This window comes from Notamacropus eugenii, chromosome 4 (assembly GCF_028372415.1).
Source record: "Notamacropus eugenii isolate mMacEug1 chromosome 4, mMacEug1.pri_v2, whole genome shotgun sequence".
Taxonomy (NCBI): Eukaryota; Metazoa; Chordata; class Mammalia; order Diprotodontia; family Macropodidae; genus Notamacropus; species Notamacropus eugenii.
In genome coordinates this window covers 56,649,726-56,676,267 of record NC_092875.1, presented here as the reverse complement: position 1 = coordinate 56,676,267, position 26,542 = coordinate 56,649,726, and the positions used below count along the sequence as shown (strand labels likewise).

The 26,542-nt window shown below is 37.7% G+C and overlaps 2 protein-coding genes and 1 pseudogene across 2 annotated transcripts; 1 reads left to right on the top strand and 2 right to left on the bottom strand.

Moving 5' to 3' along the window:
• Nucleotides 1-2,091: 2,091 nt before the first annotated feature.
• Nucleotides 2,092-3,075, bottom strand: LOC140498129 (olfactory receptor 7C1-like). Its single transcript, XM_072599418.1, has one exon. It carries the CDS (start codon nt 3,010-3,012, stop codon nt 2,092-2,094), a length of 921 nt encoding a protein of 306 aa, XP_072455519.1. The 5' UTR covers nt 3,013-3,075.
• An 11,480-nt stretch (nt 3,076-14,555) lies between these two features.
• LOC140498128 (ubiquitin-conjugating enzyme E2 D2 pseudogene) lies at nt 14,556-14,985 on the bottom strand (annotated as a pseudogene).
• Nucleotides 14,986-24,937: 9,952 nt separating this feature from the next.
• LOC140498127 (olfactory receptor 7A10-like) lies at nt 24,938-25,939 on the top strand. The gene has a single exon (XM_072599417.1). It carries the CDS (start codon nt 25,001-25,003, stop codon nt 25,937-25,939), a length of 939 nt encoding a protein of 312 aa, XP_072455518.1. The 5' UTR covers nt 24,938-25,000.
• Nucleotides 25,940-26,542: the final 603 nt, after the last annotated feature.

Genomic DNA, 26,542 nt, shown 5'->3' with positions numbered 1-26,542 from the left:
CTCATCTCTTTAAATTCAATTCCCAACTCCATTTATGACTGAATTCAAGTGCTAACTCCAACAACAATTCCTGATTTCCCCAGTTGTTACTGTTATCCCCTATTTCCACCAAATTTACTGCATAATAGTTGTTTACCTGTGTACATCTGAATTTTCACTGGCCCTGAGGAAAATAAGGTGTTAGAGAGTGGAGACTATCACTTATTTGTTTTTGTATCCAAATCACCTAGCTCAATACCCAGGACAACGTAGGCATTTAATGAATGCTTCACATGAAGTGATTCATACTTGGTTTTCTCTCTTTTTCCTATGAATTCCAAACTCATAGGAGAGATCTGGGAAGCCCTCTACTCAAACTTCTTAAATAATGCAACGATCCTCTTTAGATTTAAAATGGCTCTGCTAAAAAAGTGATCCTCTATCTTATGCTTGAACTCTTTCAGTTAGAGGAAACTTCTTAGCCAATAATGAGCCATTCTCACTATTTGACTGGCTGCTTTAGTTGTGAGAAAATTCTTCACTAGACTGAGTTAAAAAATCTACCTTCTTGTAACTGTTACTTATTGTTACTAACATTACCTTCAGAGGCTACATAGGAAAAGCAAGAAGAAGAGAGAGGGTATGGTATTATGTCTATCCACAAATATATATTTAAAAATTGCCTCAAAATAGGAACAATAGCAATTGAAACTTTCAGAATTTTCAAGATTTCAAGAAAAATAAAACTAGTTTTTTCAGATTTCAATTAGGAAATGCAGAAGTATGGCTGACAGAGATGATAAATGGCTATTAATGGCAAATTTGACCTCAAAGGTTTGCATGAGACTTGGTAGGGTGAAATCTTTGACTAAAATATGGCTCTGAAAGTGATGGCCCATTTAAGAGAAGCATCATATATAAAATGTGGGATGGGGTATCACTGTGTATTAAGATATACACCTAGTAAATATATAATGCAAATGGAATACAATGCCATATTGTTTTTCTCTAATTTTTTTCTTTCCTGCAGGTATATAATATTTCACAATTTACAAAACACTTTCACATTCAATATTTTATTTGATGTATAGAGAAAAAAACATTTCAGGTTTTCAGGGTAAGCCTTCCTTTTCCCATTTCAGAAATGATCAAATGGAGAAATAATTATATTAAGTGCCTTGGCCAAAGGTATATAGCTTACAAGTACTAAACTGAGGAATAAATCCTATCTTTTCACTCCATTTGCAGGAATTTTTGAGCTGGGAAATGTTGTGAAGAAGCAAGACATTTTCAATCAGATGTAGTTATGGTGGAAACATCAGGAATGGAGACATGAAGAAGAAGATCAAGTCCTTTAATCATCAACAAGAGCAGAGTGATCCGGAATGGTAGGAATTTTGAGATTCATCAACCATCATTTATTAAGTACCTAAAATGTCCTAGGCACTCTATTAAGCTTTGGGTATACAAAATGAGGCAAAAATAGTCCCTGACCTCATGAATCTTATAATCTAATGGGGGAGACAATATACAAACAAATACATACATACAAGCTATATACAGGATTAATAGAAAATCATAACAGAAAGAAGATACTAGAGTCAAGAGTGGTTGGGAAAGACATCCAATAAAAATCAGAGTTTTTAAAGAATTTTCACTTGAAATAAAATAAGCCAGACGGTGCAGTTGAGTAGAGGGATTGTTTCAGAGATGGAAGACAACCCAAGCAAATACACACAACCAAGAAACTGAGTGTCTTGTTCATGGAATAGCAAAAAACTCACCGAAGCAAGGAGTACATGATATCAAGAATAGTATTAGAAAATTGGGAAGGTAGAAGGAGACTGGCTTATGAAGGGTTGGAATATCAAACAGAGAATTTTGTATTTGATCCTACAGGCAATAAGGAATCTCTGACATTCATTGTTTAGCACGGGTGAGAGGGTCAGACATATACTTTAGAAAAAGTCATTTTGGTGACTAAAGGAAGGATGGATTTGCCTGGGGGAGAGAATCGAGGAATCCAACATTCCTGTCTCACAATATTTTCACCAGAAGTACCTGTGTCCTATTCTGAAGAGCAGAAGCCAGACCCATCACTGGGTCTGGAAACTACCTAATAAACCTTTTAAGGCCATCTTTGATGTCTTTATTTCTTAGTGCGTAGATGAAGGGGTTCAACATGGGAGTGACCACAGCATACATTGCTGAGGCAACTGTGCTCTTCCAGGAAGAGGGGGTAGCAGAGGAGCTCAAATATATGCCAAACCCTGTGCCATAGAATAAGGAAACAACAGAGAGGTGAGAACCACAGGTAGAAAAGGCTTTATACTTACCCCAAGTGGATGGAACTTTCAAAATGGAAGAAAAGATCTGAGTATAAGAGAAAATGATCCCAGTGAGGGGGAGAATACCCAGCAGTCCAGTAGCAAAATATAACAAGACATAATTGAGGAGAGTGTCAGAACAAGACAGTTTCAGAACCTCAGCAAGATCACAAAAGAAGTGCTGAATTTCATGGTCTGTGCAGAAGGAGAGCCGTGTTACCATCAGACATTGAAGGAGGGAGTTTAGAAAGCTTATTGTCCAGGACAGCAGCACCAGCTGACCACAGAGCCAAGGGTTCATGATGGCTGCATAGTGTAGAGGGTGACAGATAGCCACAAAACGGTCATAGGCCATTGCAGTGAGGAGGAAATTGTCCAAAACAATAAAAAATATAAAAAAATACATCTGGGCAAAACAGTCAGTATAGAGGATGGCTTTGTTCTGTGTGAAGATGCTCAGCAACATCTTGGGGACTGTGGTGGATACCACACAGATATCCACAAAGGACAAATTAGAAAGAAAGAAGTACATGGGAGTGTGGAGGTGAGAGTCAGAGCCAATGGCCAACATGATGAGCAGGTTTCCAACTACTGTGACCAAATACATGCCCAAGAACATCCCAAAGAGGGGCCCTTGCTGATCTGGTTTCTCAGAAAATCCCATGAGGAGAAATTCAATGAATTGTGTTTGGTTTGCTGGTACCATGGGGTTGACTTTGCTGCCGGGAAAGAGAAATAAGAAGAGCAAGACATGTAAATACAATTATCTTTGTATACAAAATGGAAAAAACTCAGACTCTGATGAGGCTCTGACTTAGAATTTCTAAGTTCTATCCCTGTCTTTGCCACTTATTAACTTTATGATCTTAGACAACCACTACTTCCGAATTCCACCTCAAAGCAAGATGGAGGACTTTAACCACTGGGTTAGAGTCCTCTAAGTATCTTTCCAGTTCGGACAGTCTTTGAAACATGAACAACGATTTTTAGAAATGAACAACGGATGAATCTCAAATTTGCTCTAAGCATCAATGACCATCGAGCACTGGGGTAAAGAGATACCATGGACAGGGCAGAACCATTCCTGTAGACAACAGCAGAGAGAGGCCAGTCATCTAGTATGACTGAGGGCTTGGGGCATCCATTTAACTGGAATGGTAAAATCTCATAGAAATGGAAGGGACCTCATAGGGCATGCAGGAGAAAGCTATACCCTACAACATTCCTGGCATAAAAATATTCCTGGTATGTGGTTATTTGGCCTCTCCTTGAAGACCTCCATGGAAGGGACATGTCTCAGCTTCCTGAGAGAGCCTATTCCACTCTGGGTTTATTCTCACTTTCCTTTCTATTGAGCCAAAATGTAACTATTTTCTAGTTTTATAAGGCTGTCCTTTTCTCCCACATAATATCTCTTTAAATATATGAAGTTATCCTGTATTATGTAGGTTTTCTCTCCTTTAGGCCAAGTAAGTCTAGTTCCTTCAGCTAATCTACATAGGCCCTTCACCATCCTGGTTAGAAGGATTCACTTCCCTTGCATCCTTTCCAGAAAATCAATGTCTTTTCTAAGTTGTGATATCCATAACTAATCAAATGAGATCTGATTATAGTCAAAGACAGCAGGATGATCACCTGATTCTTATTGGAAATTTTATCTCCTTTAACATAGGTTAACTTTTTTTTAGGTTATTTTATCTGCCCCATCACTGCTGTCTCATAGTGAGTTTACAATCCACTGGAAATCTCCAGATTATTTTCAAATGAATAATGGTCTTGTGTGTTGGGGGATGGTGTTCTGGGAGACTTGTGTGTTTTTCCCTTTCTATATGCTGGAGCTACGCAACTTGAGGATGAGATCAACCTTCCAGTATTTGTTGAACCTGTGTTGCTAAGGCTCCCCTGTGTTAACCTAGAGCTGTATATGTGAAAGAGCACCTCTCTGACTCTCTGCTCCATTAACCTTGAAAGTGTTTTGGGAGCTCCAAGCAATGACACCTACCAGTTCTGACTCCTATTCTCTAGTCCCTTACAACTCACACATTCTACCTTCTAAAGCTCATCCCAGCTGACAGTATTTTTAAGTATTTTCCTTTCCTATATGCATATGGTTTTGGCCCAGTCTAACAATTTTGTAAGTGGAAGATGGATGCAGGTTTAAAGGAATGTATTCAGTGTAGGAAGGCATTTCTGGAGAGAATGGAGTCAGGTCTGAGATTTTAGGGTAGAGTTAACATCTTCAGGCAATTTCAGGGCTACCTGGTGTGTCATTTATATTGACAAAGAAAGTCAAGAACAGTCTGAATAAAACAGAAAAAACTTCCAGAAGGCTAATCCTTCTGAGAATTCTAGAAGCACTGAACCTCAGAATTGACTCTAGAAGTCATTGAGTCCAACCCCTAGCTAAATAAGAATTTTTCCTACATGACCTATAGAAAATGTGATGTAGGTATGAAAAACACAAACTGAGCTCTTCCTACATGGTTAGTAATGCAGTATGCATTAATGAAAAACTTACTGTGACACTGAGCTAAATGCTAGGGATACAAAAATAAGAAATAAGAGGGGTGAGGCAGAGAGAGGGAAGGTACCTGTATAATGGCATGATGACAGAGCCTGGACACTCAGAGACACAGGAAGGAGGAGAACAAAGAAGGACAAATCTGAGCTCATTACCCAAATAGGAGACTCTCTGAAGGAAGTCACCAGTGGGAATAGGTAGGTGTCTTGTGGGAAAGATGTTGAAGGGTGAGGAGGTAGTGGGCATTGTGTCATGACTTTGACATTCACAGAGACAGAAATAACAGAAAGGGTGATGAAAGGTTATCTTACAGATAAGAAACAATTATCCAGCTCTTGCTTGAAGACCTCCCATGAGCATGAATCCATTACCTCTTGATAGAGACCATTTCACGTTTGGTAAGCTTTAATTATAAGAAGTTTGTTTGCTATTTGTTTTCTGAGATGAAGTCTAAATTATATTTTGGCCACATCTTTTCTTGGCTAAGGTCAACATCCCATTCCCCTCTTAGCCCTTCAAATACTTAAAGATAGCTACCAGTCCAAAAGAGGTAGGATCAGAGCTCATATCTCTTATAGGTAGATACCTTGAAACCCCAAAGAGAAAATACTAAGAGAGATTAGGAAAAGAAATTTCTTCCTTATTTTGCGGGTCATATTGGTGGTAGTAGCAAGGCTAGACCCTGTTGGAGATGATGGCTAGTAAGAGAGAATTCCCTAGAAAGATTACCATGTCCAGGTAAAAGGACTTCTGTGTTGATTCATGCTTAGCTTTTCCTCCACCAAGATCCTCAAGTCTTTCTCATATGTCTATGATATACTCTGGGTTTATTTTCTTACCCCACACACAGACTAGCAAACTGGGTCCCTAGAAGAAAACAACTATCTTTTCCCTCAAGGTTCTAAGTGGTAGACCTGAGGTATTTGGGTATGGTTCTCTAATACATATAAACTTAGAAGCTTCAACCAACATGATTCATCTACTGGTTTTGAGTTTATGTGTTCCCTTGTGCTATCCCATCATATTCTCTTTGTGTGCCCAGTGCCATCTCCCAAACTTTTCTCTTAAGGTCTAGCTTCCAAGTGATCGGAAGCCTATACATAGAACCATTCCAACTAGGAGGATTCAGGAAAAAAATTCCTCATTCTTTCCTTCTTTCCTTTTTCCCCATGCCAAAAGAAGTACAGAGGGATTCCCACTCTGACTTTCCAATAACTAATTCCCAACCCTATCATATACATGAGAAAGAACTGAGTTAAACTTGAATTATAGTAAAGTTGCAATGTTTAAGTGATCTTAATCATTATATCTGTATTATTTGTGCTAATTTATTTTACTTTGAAATGATACTTTTAAATATCCATGAAAATCAGAAAACTGAGAAACTGTGATTTTTTTGTAAATTCTTGCTCTAATTGAGTAAAAATAAAATTAAACTGGGTCCAAAAAACCCAGACAGACAGAATTGGTTTCCAGAAAGGTGAGTTTACTAAGGTTATGTAGTATGAACAGTTGGTATAAAATAATGAACTTCTTTAAGATAAAAATAGTAGTGATATTCTCTCCCACAAGTATAGAGGGGAAAGTGGGATCAGATTTAGAGAATACTTGTTACGAAGAGGGAGTATAGCTTGTGGAAGTCTTTTTCCCCTAGAGCTCCTTTTTTCTCCTCCTTGGAACCTTATGAAATTCCTCCTAGGTATACTGTAATATCTGCCTCTGCTTCTTATAATGTCCCAATATTGCAATTATTAGGAAGTTTTTCCTTCTATTAAGTCTAAATATTGTTTGTTTGCAATTTCCATGCATTATCCCTAGTCTTCCTCTCTGAGGTCAAGCAAAATACTTCTAATATTTCTCATGACAACCCTTTCAATACTTGGAAACTGTTATCTTCACCTGCACCCTTCCCAACATGATATTCGTATCAAATCTTACCTGTTCCTTAAAACCTTTCTAACTTTTATTTGATCTCTTCTTTCTCTGTCTCTCTCCCCAGCCTTGCCAACACCCTTGGAAGAAGATAAATGCAGTAACCAACTGACAATGGATCAGAATCTCTAGTTCACAATATAGTTGCATTGTATACTGCCAAACAACCTGGTATCAAACACTTCCTTGATCTTACTCATAGTAGAAGTCAAGAAATACAGGCCACTTTTGATAAGTGGATTTTTGTGTCTGTGTTGTAAGTATTCTCAGTAAAAGTCTGAGCATGCAGAGTAATGGGGATAAGAATAGAAGGTGGTAAGGATGAAGAGATAAGAGAGGGAGTGAAATAAATATAATGGAATCAGAAATAATCGAATTAGAATTCATCTCATTTCATCTATGCCTTATCAGAAGTAGAAAGAGAGAAGGAAAAAAGATCAGCAGGACAAGGAGGATAAGAGATGATAAACACATAAAATTGTGTTTTACCTTCAGAGGGTAGGTAGAGCACAAATGAAGTGATGTGAGAATGAAAGAAATAACTGCTTTTCCTGAACTTAAGAAAACCTGAGGAATGTTCATAAATATTGCAGTGATGACAAAACCAGTTGTCTTAATGACACAAGTAGGAATGGAACCCAAGCCTTTGGACTCCTAGCCTTCTTTCTGCACCGCAATTAAGTCGAGATTCCATAGTAATACATAAAATAAAGGACATTTTATTTTCCTTATCTCCAGGGCAACTGGCATTTCCTGCTCCTTTCCCCCTGCATCAGACTTGGTTCTACCTGTTTTTTCCAACCATATGTAGAGTCTGTGCTTGTTTCCTCATCATATATTTCTTCCTGAAAATCTCCCTAGGAATTCCAACCTGTCTTCTGTAAACTCCCCATTTTCATGTCTACTTTTATATCATGGGAAATGGTTTCTGCTTACTCAATAGCTTCATTTGGGGTAGTCAGTCTTTCCATCCCAGCCCTCAGGCAAACTCCCTGACCCTGTGAGCTGTCCACTGAGTGATAAGCTCAGTTTACAGCGCCAGTCACAGGTCTGTAGAATCATATGATATAGGAGGCACCACCATAGCCCAGTACCCTGTGTCTGTGAGTAGCGATATAACCTCTCTCTTTTTAATAGGTTTCCCTTTGGTGTAGCTGAGACTTAACTTCCTACTAAAGTTTATCCCTAGTGTTTGGACTATACTTGACTCAGATGGGCTGGGCCAAAATGAACTCATAGTTCTGCTGTTATGACAAAATAAAAATTTATCTTTCTGAAATGATTCAAGGTCACCCAGAAAATCCATAAAGATAATTACACTTGATTCTCACAAATACACCATGAAGTCAATAGGAAAATTTTTATCCCCATTTTATGCCTCAAGGTTCAAGAGGGAAAGTGATTGGACCAAGATCCTATTTCTAGTTAAGGGGAATGATGGAACCTGAACTCAACTCAGGGTATAAATGTTGTTGTATTCTTCTTTGATTTTCCTTCAAACGTGGCCCTAGGCTGAACTGTGCTTTTAAGTAGACTTTGGAGTGGGCCAGATTTTCTTTCTCTATCAACAGGATTAGGCTATGATGTGATCTATGCTGGGTTTGGGAGAATCTCTTCAGTTCCTGAGCAACAACTGTCTACTTCTCTTTCCCTTTACTTCCCACCTCATCCTTTGCTCTCTCGCTTCCCAACACTTCCCATCTCTGATCACTTACTGAACATCACCAAGGGGAAAGGTTTAGCTGAGTATATCTGTTGGAAGGGAAGATGAAAATGGCAGAAACTCTAGATCCTAGAAAAGGTGGAGAGTTTGAGGCAATTGGACTGCAGTCTCTGGCAGGCACAAGCAGACTTCCTCTTGGCATGAGATGGCTGATATTTGGTCCTGTGGAGGAACAGAAAGAATATTTGAAATGTTTGGTGCCTAAAAGGTTCAATCCCCTAAACTCCTCATTAGAAAAATTATATAATTTTATTTCCATTCCCTGTGTAACTGAACTCTCTATGGGGCAGGAAATTGTCAGAAATCTTCATAACAATGAGAGCTGTCTAGCATTGTCTGGGATGTTACAAAAAACTCTGGAGATTTTGAGCAGGAAGAAACTTCAGGGGCTCTTTAGTCCAGTCTGGATCACTCAACAAGGAATTTGCTGCTTCCAGGATACAAATCAGACCTCCTTGTGGATTTGCCTCATTGTTCCTTGTTTCATCTTCTGGGACCAAACAGAATAAATCTAGTTAGTCTTCCACATGAGAGAATTTCAAGCCCATGAAGACAGTTGTCGTGTCCAACTAAAATCTTCTATTCTCCAGGACTAACATCTCTAGTTTGTGTATTGATCTTCATAAATATTATCTTTGTCATTTGCCTTCCCAGATCCAGTTTAAGACCAGACATTTATTTCTATTCAATATAATCTAATTAGTTTTGGCTCAATATTTCAGCTGTTCAAGATATTTTTATTTTTTAAAATTCTTTTAAAATTTTATTTTAGTTTCAAACACCAGAACACCAGTACATAATAGAAGAAGATCCAAAAGCATATCACAAACTTAAATATTGGAACTTACATACAAGTTACAAAGAAAAAAACAGCATGTGCATAACAGAACATTAGAGAGGATTCAAATTATGTAACAATAAGTTTTCATTTCAAGAAAGCCTGTATGATAAATAATATTTGTGTTGAAAAAATTGTCCATCTTTTCTTTGATTCCTTGTGAGTTCTTTTTTTCTCTGCTGTGCACTTTATTACTTTGTTCTCCCACCCTCAAAGGCTACAACATAATTTAGATATGTTTCTCCATAGTTATAGATATATGTATACACATATAGACATATACTTACCCAAACATATTCTACTCCTGATTTTTGTTTTTTATGGTTGGGTATATCTCTCGTTTCCTATCCCTCCTGCATCCTGTAATTAACTGCTACCCACTACTTTGCCCTCCTATTACTTGCCTACTCCCCTCCCAGGATCCTTCCCCTATCTTCCCATTCCCATAAATCTAAACACCCTTTTATAACCCCTTTTACTTATTCCCTCCCAAATCCCTCTAAAAATCCCTCCCTTGTCCTCTCCCCCCTCCCAATGCTCCTACTGTTTTATTTCTTCTGAATTTAGAAGACTTTTATACTCTTCTAAACATATGTATTGTTCCCTCTTAAACCCATTCCCAATGAAAGTAGATTACCATAACTACCAGTCCTCCTCCCCCATCTAATTTTTCTGTATTGATTCTTCCTTTTGCACCTTATTTGTATAAAATAAATGTTTTTTTTAGCTTTTCCCAAATGGTTTATTTTTAAAATTTATACCCTACTCAGGTTTTCCACAATCTTACTTATGAGCTACCACATTTTACATTATATGTATACATTATATGTAATATATATGTATATATATATCCTTTGAAGATGATTGCTGGTCATCCCATAATAGCTTTTCTATGGTTGAATTCTTTCTCCTTTACCTGTGCATTTTTTATGGTAGTAGCTTGATATTTATAATCACCTTTCCTTATCAGCAGAGGTTCCCTCAATCTTCCTGGGCTCAAATACCCAACTCCCTTCACTATCCCGAGGGTAGAGATTCCTGGGGCTGGGGCTGAGGCAGACTCTCAAACCAACTAACCTCAGGGCTTGTCACTTATTGCTAAAATGGACCCTAGCCTGGAAGTGTTTGCTTTTCATAGGGACCAAACCTGGTCCCAGGATTTTTCTTCTGATCTCAAATTGTTCCAGGAAGACCCTGGTTGTGCCCATATTCTTATTTATCTCCACCTTCACTTTCTTCACCCTAAGGTGCTATTTCAGCTCTTTTGTGGGGGAAAATCTTGAGAGCTTTGAATTTTCTGACCTACTCTGCCATCTACCCGGAATCCTCTCCCATTAAGAACTTTTTAAAACAAATACTTAAATGTTTCATCAAAAACTCAGCATCATCTCAAACTTGCTTGGTAACTGTTTAAATCAACTCATTTCAATTCATAAAGTAGTAATTTTTGGTCATTCCACATCCTCATTGGAAGGAGTATGGTTATAGTGGATAGAATGCTGGATTTTGATTAAAAAGATTTCAGTTTGAGTATAGCCTTTGATTTTTACTAGCTTTGTATTTTGGGCCAGTCTATCAGAGTGCCAGTTTCTGAATCTATAAAATGTTGATAATAAACTCTGCATTATATCGTTTATGTGAAGACCAAATAAATCTATGTATACCTGTTTTATTGTTTTATTGTTATTGTTTATTATTGTTATTTTTACTATTATTATATGAGACTCCCAGTCGCCAAAATGAAAGGCACTTGGTTCAATTCTGGGGACCAAACCCCCAAATATCACTTTTTTTGGCTTATTATGCCCTAGTCTGAGTTTATTTCCAAGAAAAATTCAAAATAAAATTTAGATGTAGTTTATTTCTGGAATTTCCCAAATGTGGCCTCAAGGTCCCATACAAACTCTCAAGGTAATAAATTCCAAGGTAGTATGGAGAAATCTTTATTTCAAAGCACAGAATATGTAGAAGATGCAAGGACTTACTGGACCCTATAAAAAGGCACTGAAAAAATATGAGATATTCATAAACAGATTTAGAAAATACATTAAAACTCATACAGTAGTCAGAAGCTTTGCTTGGAAGGCAGCTTGGAGATACCATTGGGGAACAACCCTGTGACATTCTCCTGGGTTGCTCTTTTCCACAAAAAAGTCCTACATAATTCCTTCTGATTTGGACACTTTCAGGGAGGGAAAAATACTTTGCACATTACTGATCAAGCAATAACATTTTCACTGGTCCTATATAGTTTGAATAGTTCACTATAATGGAGAGGGTTGTGGTGGCAAGATCCAAAGCCCTTAATTCCATTCTCCCTAGGTAACTTTACTCCTTTAGCTACGGGGGTCATTTGGGCAATCTTCTATCCCCCAAACTGGATTCCATTCAGAAACTATGGAGGCAATCTTCTTTTTCCCCTTGAACTTGGGAACTCTCAAGCTCAACCTTATCCTTGAACTATCCCTGGCCTGGAAAATCTGCCCTCTTTGACTAGAAATTAAGATTCTAGAACCACATTGCCTAGGAACCCAAACTCCCTTGTCCGCTTCACTAGAGGTTTGGTTTAACAGGTATTGTCCATGAATTATCTTTCTGATCATTCTGGCAACTATATATCTGTTTCCACCACATGCTTTTGGGAACTTCATCAATACTCTGGGTGCTTCCATTTCTTGGACTGGGTAAGGTTAATCTTCAGAACTCTACTTTCTGTTCTGTGCTGAGAAATCTGAGGGCATGTAATTACTATGACTGTAAGAGAGCCATTTCCAGTTGCCAAGGGGGTTGAGGCAAAGCTATACTCAGGTCCAAGTTTAATTTATCCAAGATCCAGGCTTGCTCAGATATTTGTTCAACTTCTGAAGAAGGGAAAGATAAAATGGGCAAAAGGCAAAAAAAAGAGAAAATACTACTCTTTTCATTCTTCAGTACAAAGGATTAGATTCTATGTCTCCAATTTGTTACCTTGAATCTCAGCAAGCCATGATTCTTGGGGGCCACTCCAGTTAAAAATTAGTCAGAAATTCCTGTGTCATCTCAATTAGGTCCCAGTAGGTACACACTTTGATGGAGAGGTGCTCCTCAGGTACCTCTAAACAAAGGTTGATATTCTATAATCCTATTAATTGGACTGGAGATCTCATCAAATGGATGAGATTCAGAGGGAGTCCTGATCAGTTAGTTACCTTTACATTATTTTGTTCTTTTACCTATTCATTTTCAATCATTTTTATTCATATATCATAGTAGTTAGTTCTTTCACTTTGCATTATGTCATATAAGTCTTTCTATATTTCTTTGTATTCTTCATATTTGCCTATTGTAATTTCATTATTATGTTACACTTAGCATAAAGTGGAAATGAACTTTGATTTGTTTCATATTTTAAGAATTATTTTCAATGTTTTCTGCTGCTATATGACATTCATTTCCAAACATATTTCCTCCCCTCCCATACAAATACCTTCTTATCCTCTTAAACTTTATAATGGAAAGAGGAAAAATACTAATTCCAGCAAACACCCAAGCATATCAATTGTGATAAAAAAGCATATGCTGTATTCTCTGGAAAGGAATGAAGTTCATTTTCAAACACAAGTGCTTCATCAGCCACCACCACACCATCCATACGTGGAACCATTAACAACAAATGGAGAAGTTCTGAATGCAGTGAATAAATTCACCTACCTTGGTAGTGTACTTTTCAAGGATGTACGTATTGACAACAAGGTTGATGCATGCATTACCAGAGCTAGCTCAGTGATTGGAAAGTTCCAAAGAAAAGTGTGGTAGAGAAGAGGTATTAGATGGACTACCAAACTGAAGGTCTACAGAGCTATTGTGCTGACCTCACTGTTGTATGCCTGTGAAACGTGGACAGTCTACCAGTTCCATGCTAGAAAACTGAATTGCTTCCATTTGAACTATCTTAGGAAGATTCTGAAGATTACCTGGCAGAATAAGGTACCAGACACTGAGGTCCTTGCTGGAACTGAACTGCCAAGCATTCAAACTATGTTTCAGAGAGTGTAACTCTGATGGGCTGGCCACATTGTTGGAATGCAAAATGTATGCTTGCCAAAAAGGCTATTTTATGGAAAACTTGCATGGGGAAGGCAATCACATGGTGGTCAGAAGAAGCGATACAAGGACACTCTCAAGGTCTCTCTCAAGAACATTAGATTTGATTGTGCGACATGTGAGACACTGGCACAGGAACAGTCAGCATGGCGTGCTCAGATCAGAAAGGCTGCTGTGCTCTGTAAGCAAAACAGAACTGAGACAGCACAAAGGAAACACAGGATGCACAAGTTTGGAGTATCCACCTCAAATGTTCACATGAACTATCTGTGCCCAGTCTGTGGTAGAGCATTCCGAGCTCCTATTGGTCTGATCAGCCACAGTCAGACACACTGAAACTTGAGTTTATCATGGTGATGGCATTTTGATCCTCTTCAAGAAGGACTGACAACAATCCTTATTGATATATTTAATTTTCTTTGGTATACATTTCCACCAGCAAGTTCTCTTATTCTTTTTTTTTTTTTTAAACCAAAAGCAGTAGAGGGAAGGAAGGAGGTGATGGAGAAGAGCTGGAGAAAAAGCACCCATCACTTTATGTACTAATAGCTCCAATCCATTTAAATGTTGACCAGTTAAATTTAGACCTTAAAATACAGGATGTAGGTACAATTTAATCTTGGTGGTTGAACCATTTACCTAAGATGAAGGTCCTTCAGAATAAAATGAATACAGAAACAACTTAATGTACTTCATCTTGCTTTTCATAACTGTTATGAGTTTAAAAGGATTCCGATTTTTGCAAAATTCTCCCACAGGTCAGTGTAACTGTCCTCCCTCACCCCACACCATATGACACCCACTCCCACCCTTGCATTGTTTATCCAATTAAGTCAATAAAGAAAGCTTTTAGTGTCACAGCTAGGTTATGACTGAACAACTGGCTTTTCACACACATGGACACACACACACACACACACACACACACACACACTTCTTTCCTAGGAGTCAATGTTGGTACAGGAAATAGAGTATTTCTATTTTGTTGTTGCAAGTATGTACAACAGGCAGCACTGCTGGATCAAGTAAACATGTGCACAGGGGAAGATGAAGAGTGGGCTCATAGAAAGCAATCAAATGGAAATCAAAAGGACTTTTCCTTTCAGAATTCCCCTATCTTTATTTGTAGAGGTTATTCAATGATTTCTTTAATTACATGGCATACTTCTGAGTCCATTCCCGTGCTATTCTGTTGTACTTTTCTCCATCTGTTCTGTAGATCTGTGCAGTCTCAGACACTAAAGGATCATCTGGATTGGGATCACACAACAGAGAACAGATGGGCAAGAACACAAGTGAAATAGTAAGTGCTGGTGACCTCCGTGATGGTAGGGTATAAAGACAAATGCTGCCGTTACTGTTAATATCTGGGTGGTAAATTCTTGTAAATGCAACCTCAAGGGATATTCTGTTGAGAAATGAATTGTCAAGAAAATACTCTACCCTAATAGGGACTATCATTTGGCCCCATTATTGTACCTTGCCAATGGAACGTGTCATCTCCAGCAGGACCTAGCGAACACTGCGCTGGGGGGTCACGTGCCAGCTCATTCAACTCCTTGTGGATTCTCTTCAGAGCCATCGTGTGAGATGAGGACAGGGATGGGGGAGAGGGACGGGGAAGACAGGAGGGGAAGGAAGGAGGGAGCTAGGCTGCATCTGTGGCGGGGAGAGGAGTGAAAGGTTTAAGGGGGTGTTAGGGAAGGCGGGGAGCGGCACTGGCCCGGAGGAGAGAGGCCGGTGGCAGCAGGGTAGGGGGACCAGGGAAGGGGATTAGGGAGGAGGAGGGATGAAGGGAAATGTGATGCCTGGGCTGGGAGGCAGGGACACAGAGTAATAAGGAGGGGAAGAAGAGGGGGCGGGGTACATCCCTCCCGCGGATCCCTGGACTCTGCTCCAGGGAGCTGCCACTGCTAGGACCTCATAACACTGCGCTGCCTCCTTCTCCACCACCGCCTGCTCCACATTCAAGTTTTCTTATTCAAAGGGCATGGACATTTTAATCGCTTTTTATTGTAATTCCAAATTGCTTTCCCATCTGATTGGACACACTCACAGTTCCACCAAGAGGATATTAGCAACCCTCTCTTCTTATAGCTCCCATTAACTATTTAGATCTTTTAGTATCTTTGACAATTTATTGAGAGTGAGGTGAAATCTCAGAGTTATTTTGGTCTGTGTTTTTACTAGTAGTAGTAATTTGTAGGAGTTTTTCCTGTGTTGAGAAATTGCAATTCCTTTTTTGAGAACTATTGTTTTAATACATTCAAGTAAATTTCCCATATATGTATATATGTGTATATATATATATATATATATATATATATATATATATATATATATATATATATATATAATGTATGTGTCAAAACTTTAGTATTTATTGAAAAGATTTTCTCCAGTTTACTGTTTTCTTTCTTATATTGGTCGCCTTGATTTTGTTCATTCAAAATCATCTCAGTTTAATACAATCAAAGTTATTTCTCTTATCTTCTTGTGGTTCTGTTTATCCCTCATTTAGTTAAAGAATTCTCTTCATAGTCATAGGTTTGAATGCTATGTTGTCTTCTAATTTCTCCTTCTGTTGCTTTCCACTCTTTAATGGTATGATCTTTTCTATTCAGGTTGAATATATATTTTAAGCTTAATATTGTATATAGTGGAAGACATTGGTCCAGGTCTAATTTCTGTCAAAGTTTTACAGCTTTTGTCATCAAAAGTGAATGTGATATTTCCCCAAATGGACTATATTCTTTTGATTATTGAACACTGAGCTATTTAATTTGGTTTATTTTGAGTCTTATTTATTTATAACACAGTTCTGCTTTTACATTTTCATATGAAAAGTACCACATAATTTTGATGATATTGCTTAATAATGTAATTTGGAGTGTGAAAAAGCCATTCCCTCTTCACATCTGCTTTTCTTCTTATTTCCTTTGAGATAACAGTCCTTTTGTTCATTCAAAACAAGCTTTGTTATTGTTGTATGTCTCTATAAAGTTCCACCTTTGTAGTTTGATTGCTATAGCATTAAATATGTAAATAAATTTGAGTAGCATTAGCATGTTTTGGCTTACTCCAACCATAAGCCATCCATATTTCTCCAAACGTTAGTCGTTCTTTACATTTAAAGTGTTTTGCAATGTCCTAAGAGTGGTTTGATATATCTGCTTCTAGATATTTTGCTAATTTTGGACTGAAGTTGAATAGGATTGATCCTTCTATCATCTTCTTTAGATTTTCTTATTGGTATATATTTTATATATAATATATAGATACATAGAATGCTAGGAATTTTCATCAATTTACTTTGTATCTTTACATGTTGTGAAAGCTATTGTCTCTTTTTTCACCAATTCTCTAAGGTTTTCTAAATAAACTATTATTTTCACAGTGTGATAATTTTGTTTTCTTTGTCAGTGTTTCTATCTTCATTTTTTTCTCTTGCCTTACTGCTATTGTAGTAGTAGAAGAATAGCAAATGCTAATGAAAAGTATTTGGGAAGCCTGGAGTGTTTCACCACTGAAAATCATGCTAGATTTTAGACATGTATATCTTATTTTAATTTTTTAAAAATATGTTATTATTCCCTCAATTGCATGTTAAAATAATTTTTTTAACTTTTGGCATTTTTTTCCAAAAAATATTATGAGTTTCAAATTTTATCCCTTTCTCTCTCCTTCTTCTCAACTCTGCTTGAGATGGTATGCAATCAGATATATGTTATACATGTGGAGTCACATAAAACATTTCCATACTAATCATTTTGTATAAGAAGACTCAGATGAAAGGGAGTGAGAGGCAACTATAGAAAGAGAGAGAGAGAGAGAAACTATTGAGACTATTCAGGACCCACAAGGAAACATATTGCTTGATCAGTAACCGCCAAGTATGTTTCACTTTCAGAGGTCTGTAGAATCATAGAAGTCAATTGATTAAAGGGAAAAGGATATGAATAGGCAAGAAGAAATTAAAGCTATCTATATTCATATGAAAAAATGCTTTAAATCACTACTGATTAAATAAATGCAAAAGGATGAAACTCTGAAACCTCACATATGTAAGATTGACTAATATGACAGAAAAGGAAAAGATAAAAGCTGTAGAAGATGTGGGAAAATTAAAATGTGACTAATATGATAATATTTTTCATGAGTACACATGTATAACCAAAAAAAATATCTTGACCAGTTATAATACTGAACCAAATCTACTTAGATGAAATTTAATGGGAATAAACGTCTGGTCTTAGACATCTGGTTGGGATGGGAAAGCCAATGATAAAGTTAATATATATGAGCATCAATTAAAGGAAGTTGAGATGTTTGTATTAGATGAGAGAAGACTTTAGTTGGACATGACAGCTATTTTCACAGGCTTAAAATTATCTCATGTGGAAGTGATTGGGCTTGTGCTGCTTGGCCCCAGAAGACGCAGTGAGGAAAAAAATGAGGCAAATCCAAGAGGAGACCAATTTTGGCTTGGCAGAAACTAGAATTTTCTTGCAATTAAAACAGCACAACAGCAGAATGGGATGCCATGAGAAGCAGTGGATTCTTTGTTGGGACCATAGCAGATGATTCAGATTGGACTGAAGACCCTCTGAAATACTCTCCTGCTCAAGATCTCCAGGGTTTGGTAACTTTATATGTAATGTTGGATGGCTCTCATTGTTAGGAAGACTTCTGCTATAGATTCCTGCCCCATAGGAAATTCAGCTGTTCAGGGGCAGGAAATATAATTATATGGTTTTTTTTAATGAAGAGTTTGGGGGATTGAACCTCTTAGGCACTAGAATTTTCAAATATTCTTCCTGTTCCTCCACAAGCCAGGAGGGAGTCTGCTTGTGCCTCCCAGAAATATCAGCCCAACTGCCTGAAACTTCACTTTTTCTGAGACCCAGACTATCTTCCTTGCTTTCCATCCCAACAGATAGAGTCAGCCAAGCCTGGTCCATTGGTTAGGTTCCATAATTGATTGGAGGTAGGATGTGTGTTGGGAAGGGAGAGAATAACAGAAGTGGAAAGTAAGGGAAAACAGAAGCAGCTTGTTGTTGTTAATGAAGTCAAGGAGATTCTCCCAAACCTGGCGCTGATGAAATCATAGCCTAATTCAGTCTACAGAGCAACAGAAGCAGAGTCTACTTGAAAGCTCAGAGTTCAACCCAGAACCAAGTCTGGAGGAAAAGCAAAGGAAAGGAACATAAGTCCTATACTCTGAGTCATGTTCTGGTTCTCTTCATGCCAATAAGACTTTGGTCTAATTATTTTCATTCTTGGACTCTGAGCCATAAAATGGGGATCAAAAATTTCTTATTGACTTCATGATTGTTTTTTGTGAGAGTCAAATGAGATCATCTTTATGGAATTTTTTGATGACCTTAAATTATCTCAGAAAGATACATTTTTATTTTTGTCATAATAGCAGAGATAGGAGTCTGATTTAGCTGAATCCATCTCAGCCAACTGTAATCCAAACACTGGGGACAATCTTTAGCCAGAGGTAAGTCTCAGATGCTCTTATGGGACCCCTAGTAAGGACAGAGGGCTATGACCCTAATCCCAGATAAAAAGTACTGGGTTATGAGCTATGTAACACCCTTTTCATACAAACTGTAGATGACTCCTTTGATTCAATTTTTTTTTTACTTTTTGGTATTCCCTTACTTTCCCCACTACTTAATAGTATTTTATTTTTCCAATTACATGTAAAGATAGTTTTCACCATTCGCTTTTGTAAGATTTTGAGTTCCAAATTATTTTCTGCCTTCCTCCCTTCCCTCCCCTCTCTCCCAAATGGCAAGCAATCTGATATAGGATATACATGTACAAACATGTTAAACATATTTCTACATTAGTCTTGTTGAGAAAGAAGAATCAGACCAAAAGGGAAAAGCAATGAGAAAGAAAAAATGAAAAAAATGAAAATATAATGCTTTGAACTGCATTCAGACTCCATAGTTCTTTCTCTGAATGTAGATAGCAATTTCCATCATGAGTCTTTTGAAATTATCTTAGATCATTGTGTTGCTGAGAAGAGTTGTTTATCAAAGTTGATCATCAGACAATGTTGCTGTTACTGTGTACAGTGCTCTCATGCTTCTGCTCACGTCAGCATCAATTCATGTAAGTTCAAGTTTTCTCAAAATTCTCCTCCTCATCATTTCTTATAACACAATAGTATTCCATTACATTCACAAACCACAACTTGTTCAGCCTTTTCTCAATTGATTGGCATCTCCTCAGTTTCCAATTCTTTGCCACTGCAAAAACAGTTGCTATAAATACTTTTGTACATGTATATCCTTTCCCCTTTTCTATGGTAGATACAGACTTAGTAATGGTATCACTGGATCAAAGGATATGCACAGTTTTCTAGACTTTTGCGTGCAGTTCCAAATTGCTCTCCAGAATGGTTGGATCAGTTCACATCTCCACCAAAAGGGCATTTGTGTTTTAATTTTCCCACATCTTCTCCAATTTTTTTCATTTTCCTTTTCTGTCATATTGGTCAATCTTATATGTGTGGGGTGGTATATCAGAGTTGTTTTATTTTGCATTTCTTTAATCAATAGTGATTTAGAGCATTTTTTCATAAGACTGTAGATAGCTTTAATTTCTTCTTGCCTGTCATATCCTTTGACCATTAATCAATTCACTTCTATGATTGTACAGACCTCTGAAAAGCACTGTTGGCTATCACTCAGGGCATAAGTCACATGGTCAGGGAGTTTAAGTGAGAGTAGAATAGGTGATAGAAGGGTTTCCTATCCTAATAACAACTGACAAGTGGGCTGAAACCATTTCCTATGATCTGAAGGTAGTCAAAAACATAGGGAGCTTTCAGAGAATGGGCTGGTATTCCTAGGGAGATTGGCAGGAAGAAATAAATGATAAGGGAACCAGCAGAGACCCTATAGTATTTGGAGTATAGGCCATCAATATACCAAGATATGTGGTTTTTTCTTTTATAGACTTTATTGTATGATACATGAAAGATCACCACAATGTATGTACATTTTACTTAGATTTTCTTTAATTCAGCAAGAGCAGTTGTGTCTTTGACTCACATATCACTTCCTATTGTCTTCTCCTTATTATCCTAATGTAATTTTTATTGATTTTGTCATCTGTCATCTACTTTGTCCACTTGGTCTTTTGTCCTTCTCTCTGTTTCTGAAAGACATTAGACCAGAGGATCTGAAATTCTGATTTGTTCTTTTCTGCTTCCATTATATTCCTCTCTCCCACTCTCCTTCTTTTCTACCTTCTATTCCTATCCCTATTGCTCTGCACACTCAGCCTTTTGCTGAGGATACCAGCACAGACATCAACTTATGAAAAGTAGCTAGTATTTCTTGATTTCTACTATGAGGAACTATTCCTGTCCAGGAAGGGTTTGCCAAGTTGTTTGGTCCTATATAACACAATGATAACGTGAATCAGAGATATTGATTAATTGGGAGTTAGTTGCTGCATTTATCTGCTTCCAAGGAGGTGGTGAGGATTGAGCTAGGGGAAGAGAGACTGAGAAAGAAACCAAAAAGGGGTAGAAGAGTGTTGAGGAATAGGGATGATTGGATATGTGATATCATGCTAGGAGGAGACAACTGTTTTCAAGTATTTCAAGAACTGCTTTCAAAAAGAATAGGTACTTTTTGCTCAGAGAGCAGAACTAGGAATAATGCATGAAAGTTGCAAAAAAAAACCCCAACACGTTCCTACTAATTACAACATTGGGACTTTATAAGAAGCACAAGGCAGACAATACACCATGCCTAGGAGGAATTTCATGAGGGTTCCAGGAAGAGGAGAAAAGCACCATGAGGAAAAGAATTTCCACAAGCTGTGCCACCCCATTGCAGCAAGTACTCTCTAAATTTGATCCCACTCTCCCTTACATGATCTCTGTACTTGTGGAAGAGTATATCACTGCTTTTTTTTCTTTGGAGGAGTGGATTATTTTACACAAGTGTTCATACTATTCAACCTTAGTAAACACCTCTTTCTAAAAAGCAGTAAAGTCTTTCTAATTGTTATCAACTCAAAACTAATAGAGGAATCATATTGGTGGAGGGTTATAAGTATAAGTTTATAAATATTAGAGAACCATCCTCAAACACCTCAGGGCTACCCCTAGGACTTTGAAGGGAAAGATAGTTGTTGTCTTCTAGGGACCCAATTTGCTGATCTGAGTGTGGATTAGGAGAATAACCCCAAAGTATATCCTACACATGAACAAGACTCTAGGATCATAGTGAGGGACAAGACAAATATGAATCAACACAGACCTCTTTTAACCTGGACATAATAATTCTTCTAGGGAATTCTTCTCTCTTACAGGCCATCAACTTCTACAGGGTGTAGTATTGCTACTACCACCAACACCACCACCGAAATGAGGGAGAAACTCCATTTTTCCTCTCTCCAAGTATCCTCTATTTGAGGTTTCAAGGTATCTGCCCATAATAGATACCTCTCCTGGAGTAGTAGCTATCTTTAAGTATTTGAAGGGCTAGCAAGAGGAATTAAATGTTGTCCTTAGTCTAGAGAGGACCTGGCAAAAAGGCAAATTTGAATTTGATCTCAGAAAACAAACCAGTAAACAAAATTCTTAACAAATAAAGCTTTCCAAATGTGGAATGGGCCCTATCAGGAGGTGGTGGATTTCTGCTCGTGGGAGTTATTCAAATAACAGCAGGATAATGCATTCTCATCTGTAAAATGAGCTATCTTCACCATTCCTGTTGTATTTATGACTCTGTAGTCTTCAAACTCATGACTCAGTACTTGGAAACTTCTCACTGTCAAATATCATTCTCCCATGCCACTCTCCTTTTCCCACTGATGAATTTATTCAAGGAATTCTTCATTTTGGGAAAGAGCTCAAATTTGTCCTTCTTTGTTCTCCTCCAATCTGTCCTTCTGAGCCTCCAGGCTCTGTCACCATGCCCTTGTGCTGGTACCTTCCCCCTCCCTGCCTCACCGCTTGTATTTCTTAATTTTGTATCCCTAGCATTTAGCACAGTGTCTGTTACATAGTAAATTTTTAATAAACACGTGCTGCTTACCTAATTATGTAGGAAGAGCTCAGAAAGTGTTTTTCATAGTCATATCACATTTTCCATGAATCATGTAGGGAGAATTCTTATTCAGATATATGTGTTTTTCATAGTCATATCACATTTTCCATGAATCATGTAGGGAGAATTCTTATTCAGATATATGTTGGACTAAATGACTTCTGGGGTCCATTTTAATTCTGAGACTCAGAGCTTCTAGAATTCTCAGAGGGATTAGCCTTCTAGAAACTCTGTCTCTTTTATTCAAACTTAACTTTTCTAGTTAATATAAAGAACATAAAAAGTGACCCTGTTCTTGTTTGAGGTTAAGACTACCCTCAAGTCTTAGGTGGAGAAATGACTCCATTTCCTCCTGCAACACCTTCCTAAACTAAATAGGCTCATTTAATCCTCAATCCATCTTCTATCCACAGTATTGTTAGCCTGGGCCACATGTGAGTTTTTTTTCCTTTTCAAAGCCACATTCATCAAAAGAATGGAACTTTAAACAGGACCAGCTGGGATAACTTAAGAATTCAAAATGTCAGAATTTCGAGGGGTTATAAAACTTGTGCCAGAACTGGAAGATGTTTATTTCTTGAAGCTCCAAGAACCAGTTGAAGGCTAATGAGAGCAAAGTGTCAGAAAGGTGCCCTTTCATGTGTAAAGCCCTAGACTGTCTCAGCGGCACTCTAGCAACACAGACTCACCAAAAATTGTAGCTACCAACGATGGATAGCTACAGCATATAAGAGAGGGGAAAACACACAAATCCCTAGACTCCTCCCCTCACACAAGTCTATAATTCATTTTAAAAATTATCTGAAAGTTTCTAGTAGACAGTAGGCTCATTATGAGTCAGCAGTGATATGGAAGACAAAATAGCATAACATAACTTATATTAAAGGAGTCTTATCTTCCAATAAGAAGAAAGTGATCATCCTATTGTCTTTGACCATAGTCAAACCTTTTCTGAAATTCTGTGTTTACTTCTGGATATCACAGTTTAGAAAGAACATTGATAATTTGGAGAGGATGCAAGGGAGAGTAACCAAGATGGTGAAGACCTGTGAAGATCAGCTGAAGAAACCACAGTTTCTTGGCCAAAATGAGAGAAAATATAGGCAATATAGCTAATTGTCTTCACATATTTAAAGGAATATTATGTGGGAGAGAAATGGGATTTGTTCTACAAAGACTCAGAGGGTAGACTGAGAGCATTGGAAAGAACTCGAAAACAGTCATATTTTGGCTCAATAGAAAAGTGAGAGCAAACAGAGTGGAATAGGCTTTCTTGGGAAACAGAGTTTTCCCTTCCAAGGAAATCTTCAAGGAAAGACAAGGGAAATTGAAGAGTGGATTTTTTTTGGTGTGTAGTACAGTTTTATACTATATGTCCTATGAGGTCCCTTCCATTTCTGTGTGATTTTATGATTCCATTTTAAAAATGGACAGTCAAAATCCTTGTCATACCAGATCACTTTCCTCTCTCTTTGCTATTGGCTTCAGGAATAGACTTGCCTTCCTCATAGTATCTCTCTCTCTCTCTCTCTTTCCTTCCTTCCTTCCTTCCTTCTTTCCTTCCTTCCTTCCTTCCTTCCTTCCTTCCTTCCTTCCTTCCTTCCTTCCTTCCTTCCTTCCTTCCTTCTTTCTTCCTTCCTTTCTCTTTTAATATTTAAGTATTTCTTTTTGTCCTCTTTTAAAAGCATTTCAAATTTATTTCATTCTGAACTTAAAAAACAAAATGAGAATTTCATTAACATAGGAGAACAGAAAACCGATGCCTCCATATGAAATTGTAAAACTATTGAGTAAAACTTGCAATTTCTTTTAAATATATAATAAAGGTATCAAGTAACCTTATTTTTTTATTTTTCTTCTTCTCTTCCACCCCGTGTGCTAGAGACAGCTACCATTAGATGCAAGTATGTATGTGTATGTATATATTACATGTATATGCAATATCACTTTATACATATTTCTATTTATCATTTCTTTCCCTGGATGCAGATACCATGTTCCATCATATATCTTTTGTAGTTAATCTGGGTATTTATAATAGTCAAAATAACTTAGCTGCTAAAAGATGTTCTTAAAAACAATGCTTTTATTATGGACAATATTCTCTTGGCTCTTGTCATTTTTTGTACTCTTCATTGTTTCATACAAGTCTATCCATGTTTTTCAAAGATCATTGAGGTCCTCATTTCTTATGACACAGTAGTATTAGATAGTGATTGTCTACCACAACTTGCTCAGTCATTCTCTAATCCCCACAATTTCCAGTTCTTTAACACTATAAAGAGAACTGCTATAAATATTTTTGAACATATAGTTCTTCTCCTTTTCCCCTAATTATCTTTAGACACAAACCTACTTGTAGTATTGCTCTGTCAAATGGCATAGGAAATTTAATAACTCTTTGTCAGAGCTTGATCAGAGTTAGAGTTCTTTCCACTTCATATACAAGGATAACTGAATTTTCATGTCTTGCTTCTCTCATTTCTTTTCCTCAGCAGAAAAGTCAGCCCCATGGCACTAGGAAACCAGACACACCTCACTGAATTCATCCTCATGGGATTTTCTGAAAAACCAGATCAGCAGGGGCCCCTCTTTGGAATGTTCTTGGGCATGTATTTGATCACCGTGCTTGGAAACCTGCTCATCATGTTGGCCATTGGCTCTGACTCTCATCTCCACACCCCCATGTACTTCTTTCTTTCTAATTTGTCCTTTGTGGATATTGGTGTGGTATCCACCACAGTCCCCAAGATGTTGGTGAACATCTTGACACAGAACAAAACTATACCCTATACTGACTGTCTTGCCCAGATGTATTTCTTTATGTTTTTTATTGCTTTGGACAATTTCCTCCTCACTGCAATGGCCTATGACCGTTTTGTGGCTATCTGTCACCCTCTATACTATACAGTCATCATGAACCCTCGACTCTGTGGCCAGTTGGTACTGCTGTCCTGGATTATAAGCTTTCTAAACTCTCTCCTTCATTGTTTGATGGTAACACGTCTCCCTTTCTGTGCAGACCATGAGATTCAGCACTTTTTTTGTGATCTTGCTGAGGTTCTGAAACTCTCTTGTTCTGACCCTCTCATCAATTACATCTTGCTATATTTTGTTACTGGACTTCTGGGTTTTCTCCCTCTCACTGGGATCCTTTTCTCTTATAGTCAGATCTGTTCTTCCATTTTGAAAATCCCATCAGCTCAGGGTAAGTATAAAGCCTTTTCTACCTGTGGATCTCACCTCTCTGTTGTTTCCTTATTTTATGGAACAGGGCTTGGCGTACATTTGAGCTCCTTAGCTACCCACTCTTCTTGGAAGAGCACAGTTGTCTCTGCAATGTATGCTGTGGTCACTCCCATGTTGAACCCCTTCATCTATACACTAAGGAATAAAGACATAAAAGATGCATTTAGGAAGGTCATTAGCAAAATAGCCTCCTCTCAGTGATGGGACTGGGTCCTGGTCCTTGGAACAAGACACAAGTACTTCTGAGGAAAACATTGGGAGGTAGAATCTTGGGTTCTTCCTTTCTTTCCCAACTCAAATCTGTCTTCCATTTAGTGACTACAGTGATTTTCTTCTTTTTCTCATTTGATAGCTATCAACAAGTATTTATTAAGTACCTACTGTATGCAGGTACTGAAAATACAACGACTAAAAGGAAATAATCCTCACCTTCAAGAAGCTTACACTTCAGCTGGGGAAGACAATGGGCATATATATATATATATATATATATAGGGATAAACAAAAAAGAGAATGTAATGCAGGGCAATTGTAACTGGGAGGAATAGGAAGGGTTTCAGGTAGAACATGGCACTTGAATTGAGCACTGAAGGAAACTAGGAATTCTAAGAGGCAGAAGAAAGGAAGAAGGCATACTTGGCATGAAGGATAGTCAGAGCAAAGTCACATAGGTGGGAGATGGAATATTGTTCATAAAGAAGGCTAATTTGACAGTGCTCTAGTATGTGTGAAGATGACAAACATTCAAGAAGCCTGGAAAGGCAGGACGGAGTCAGCTTTTGAAGGGCATTAAATGACAAACAG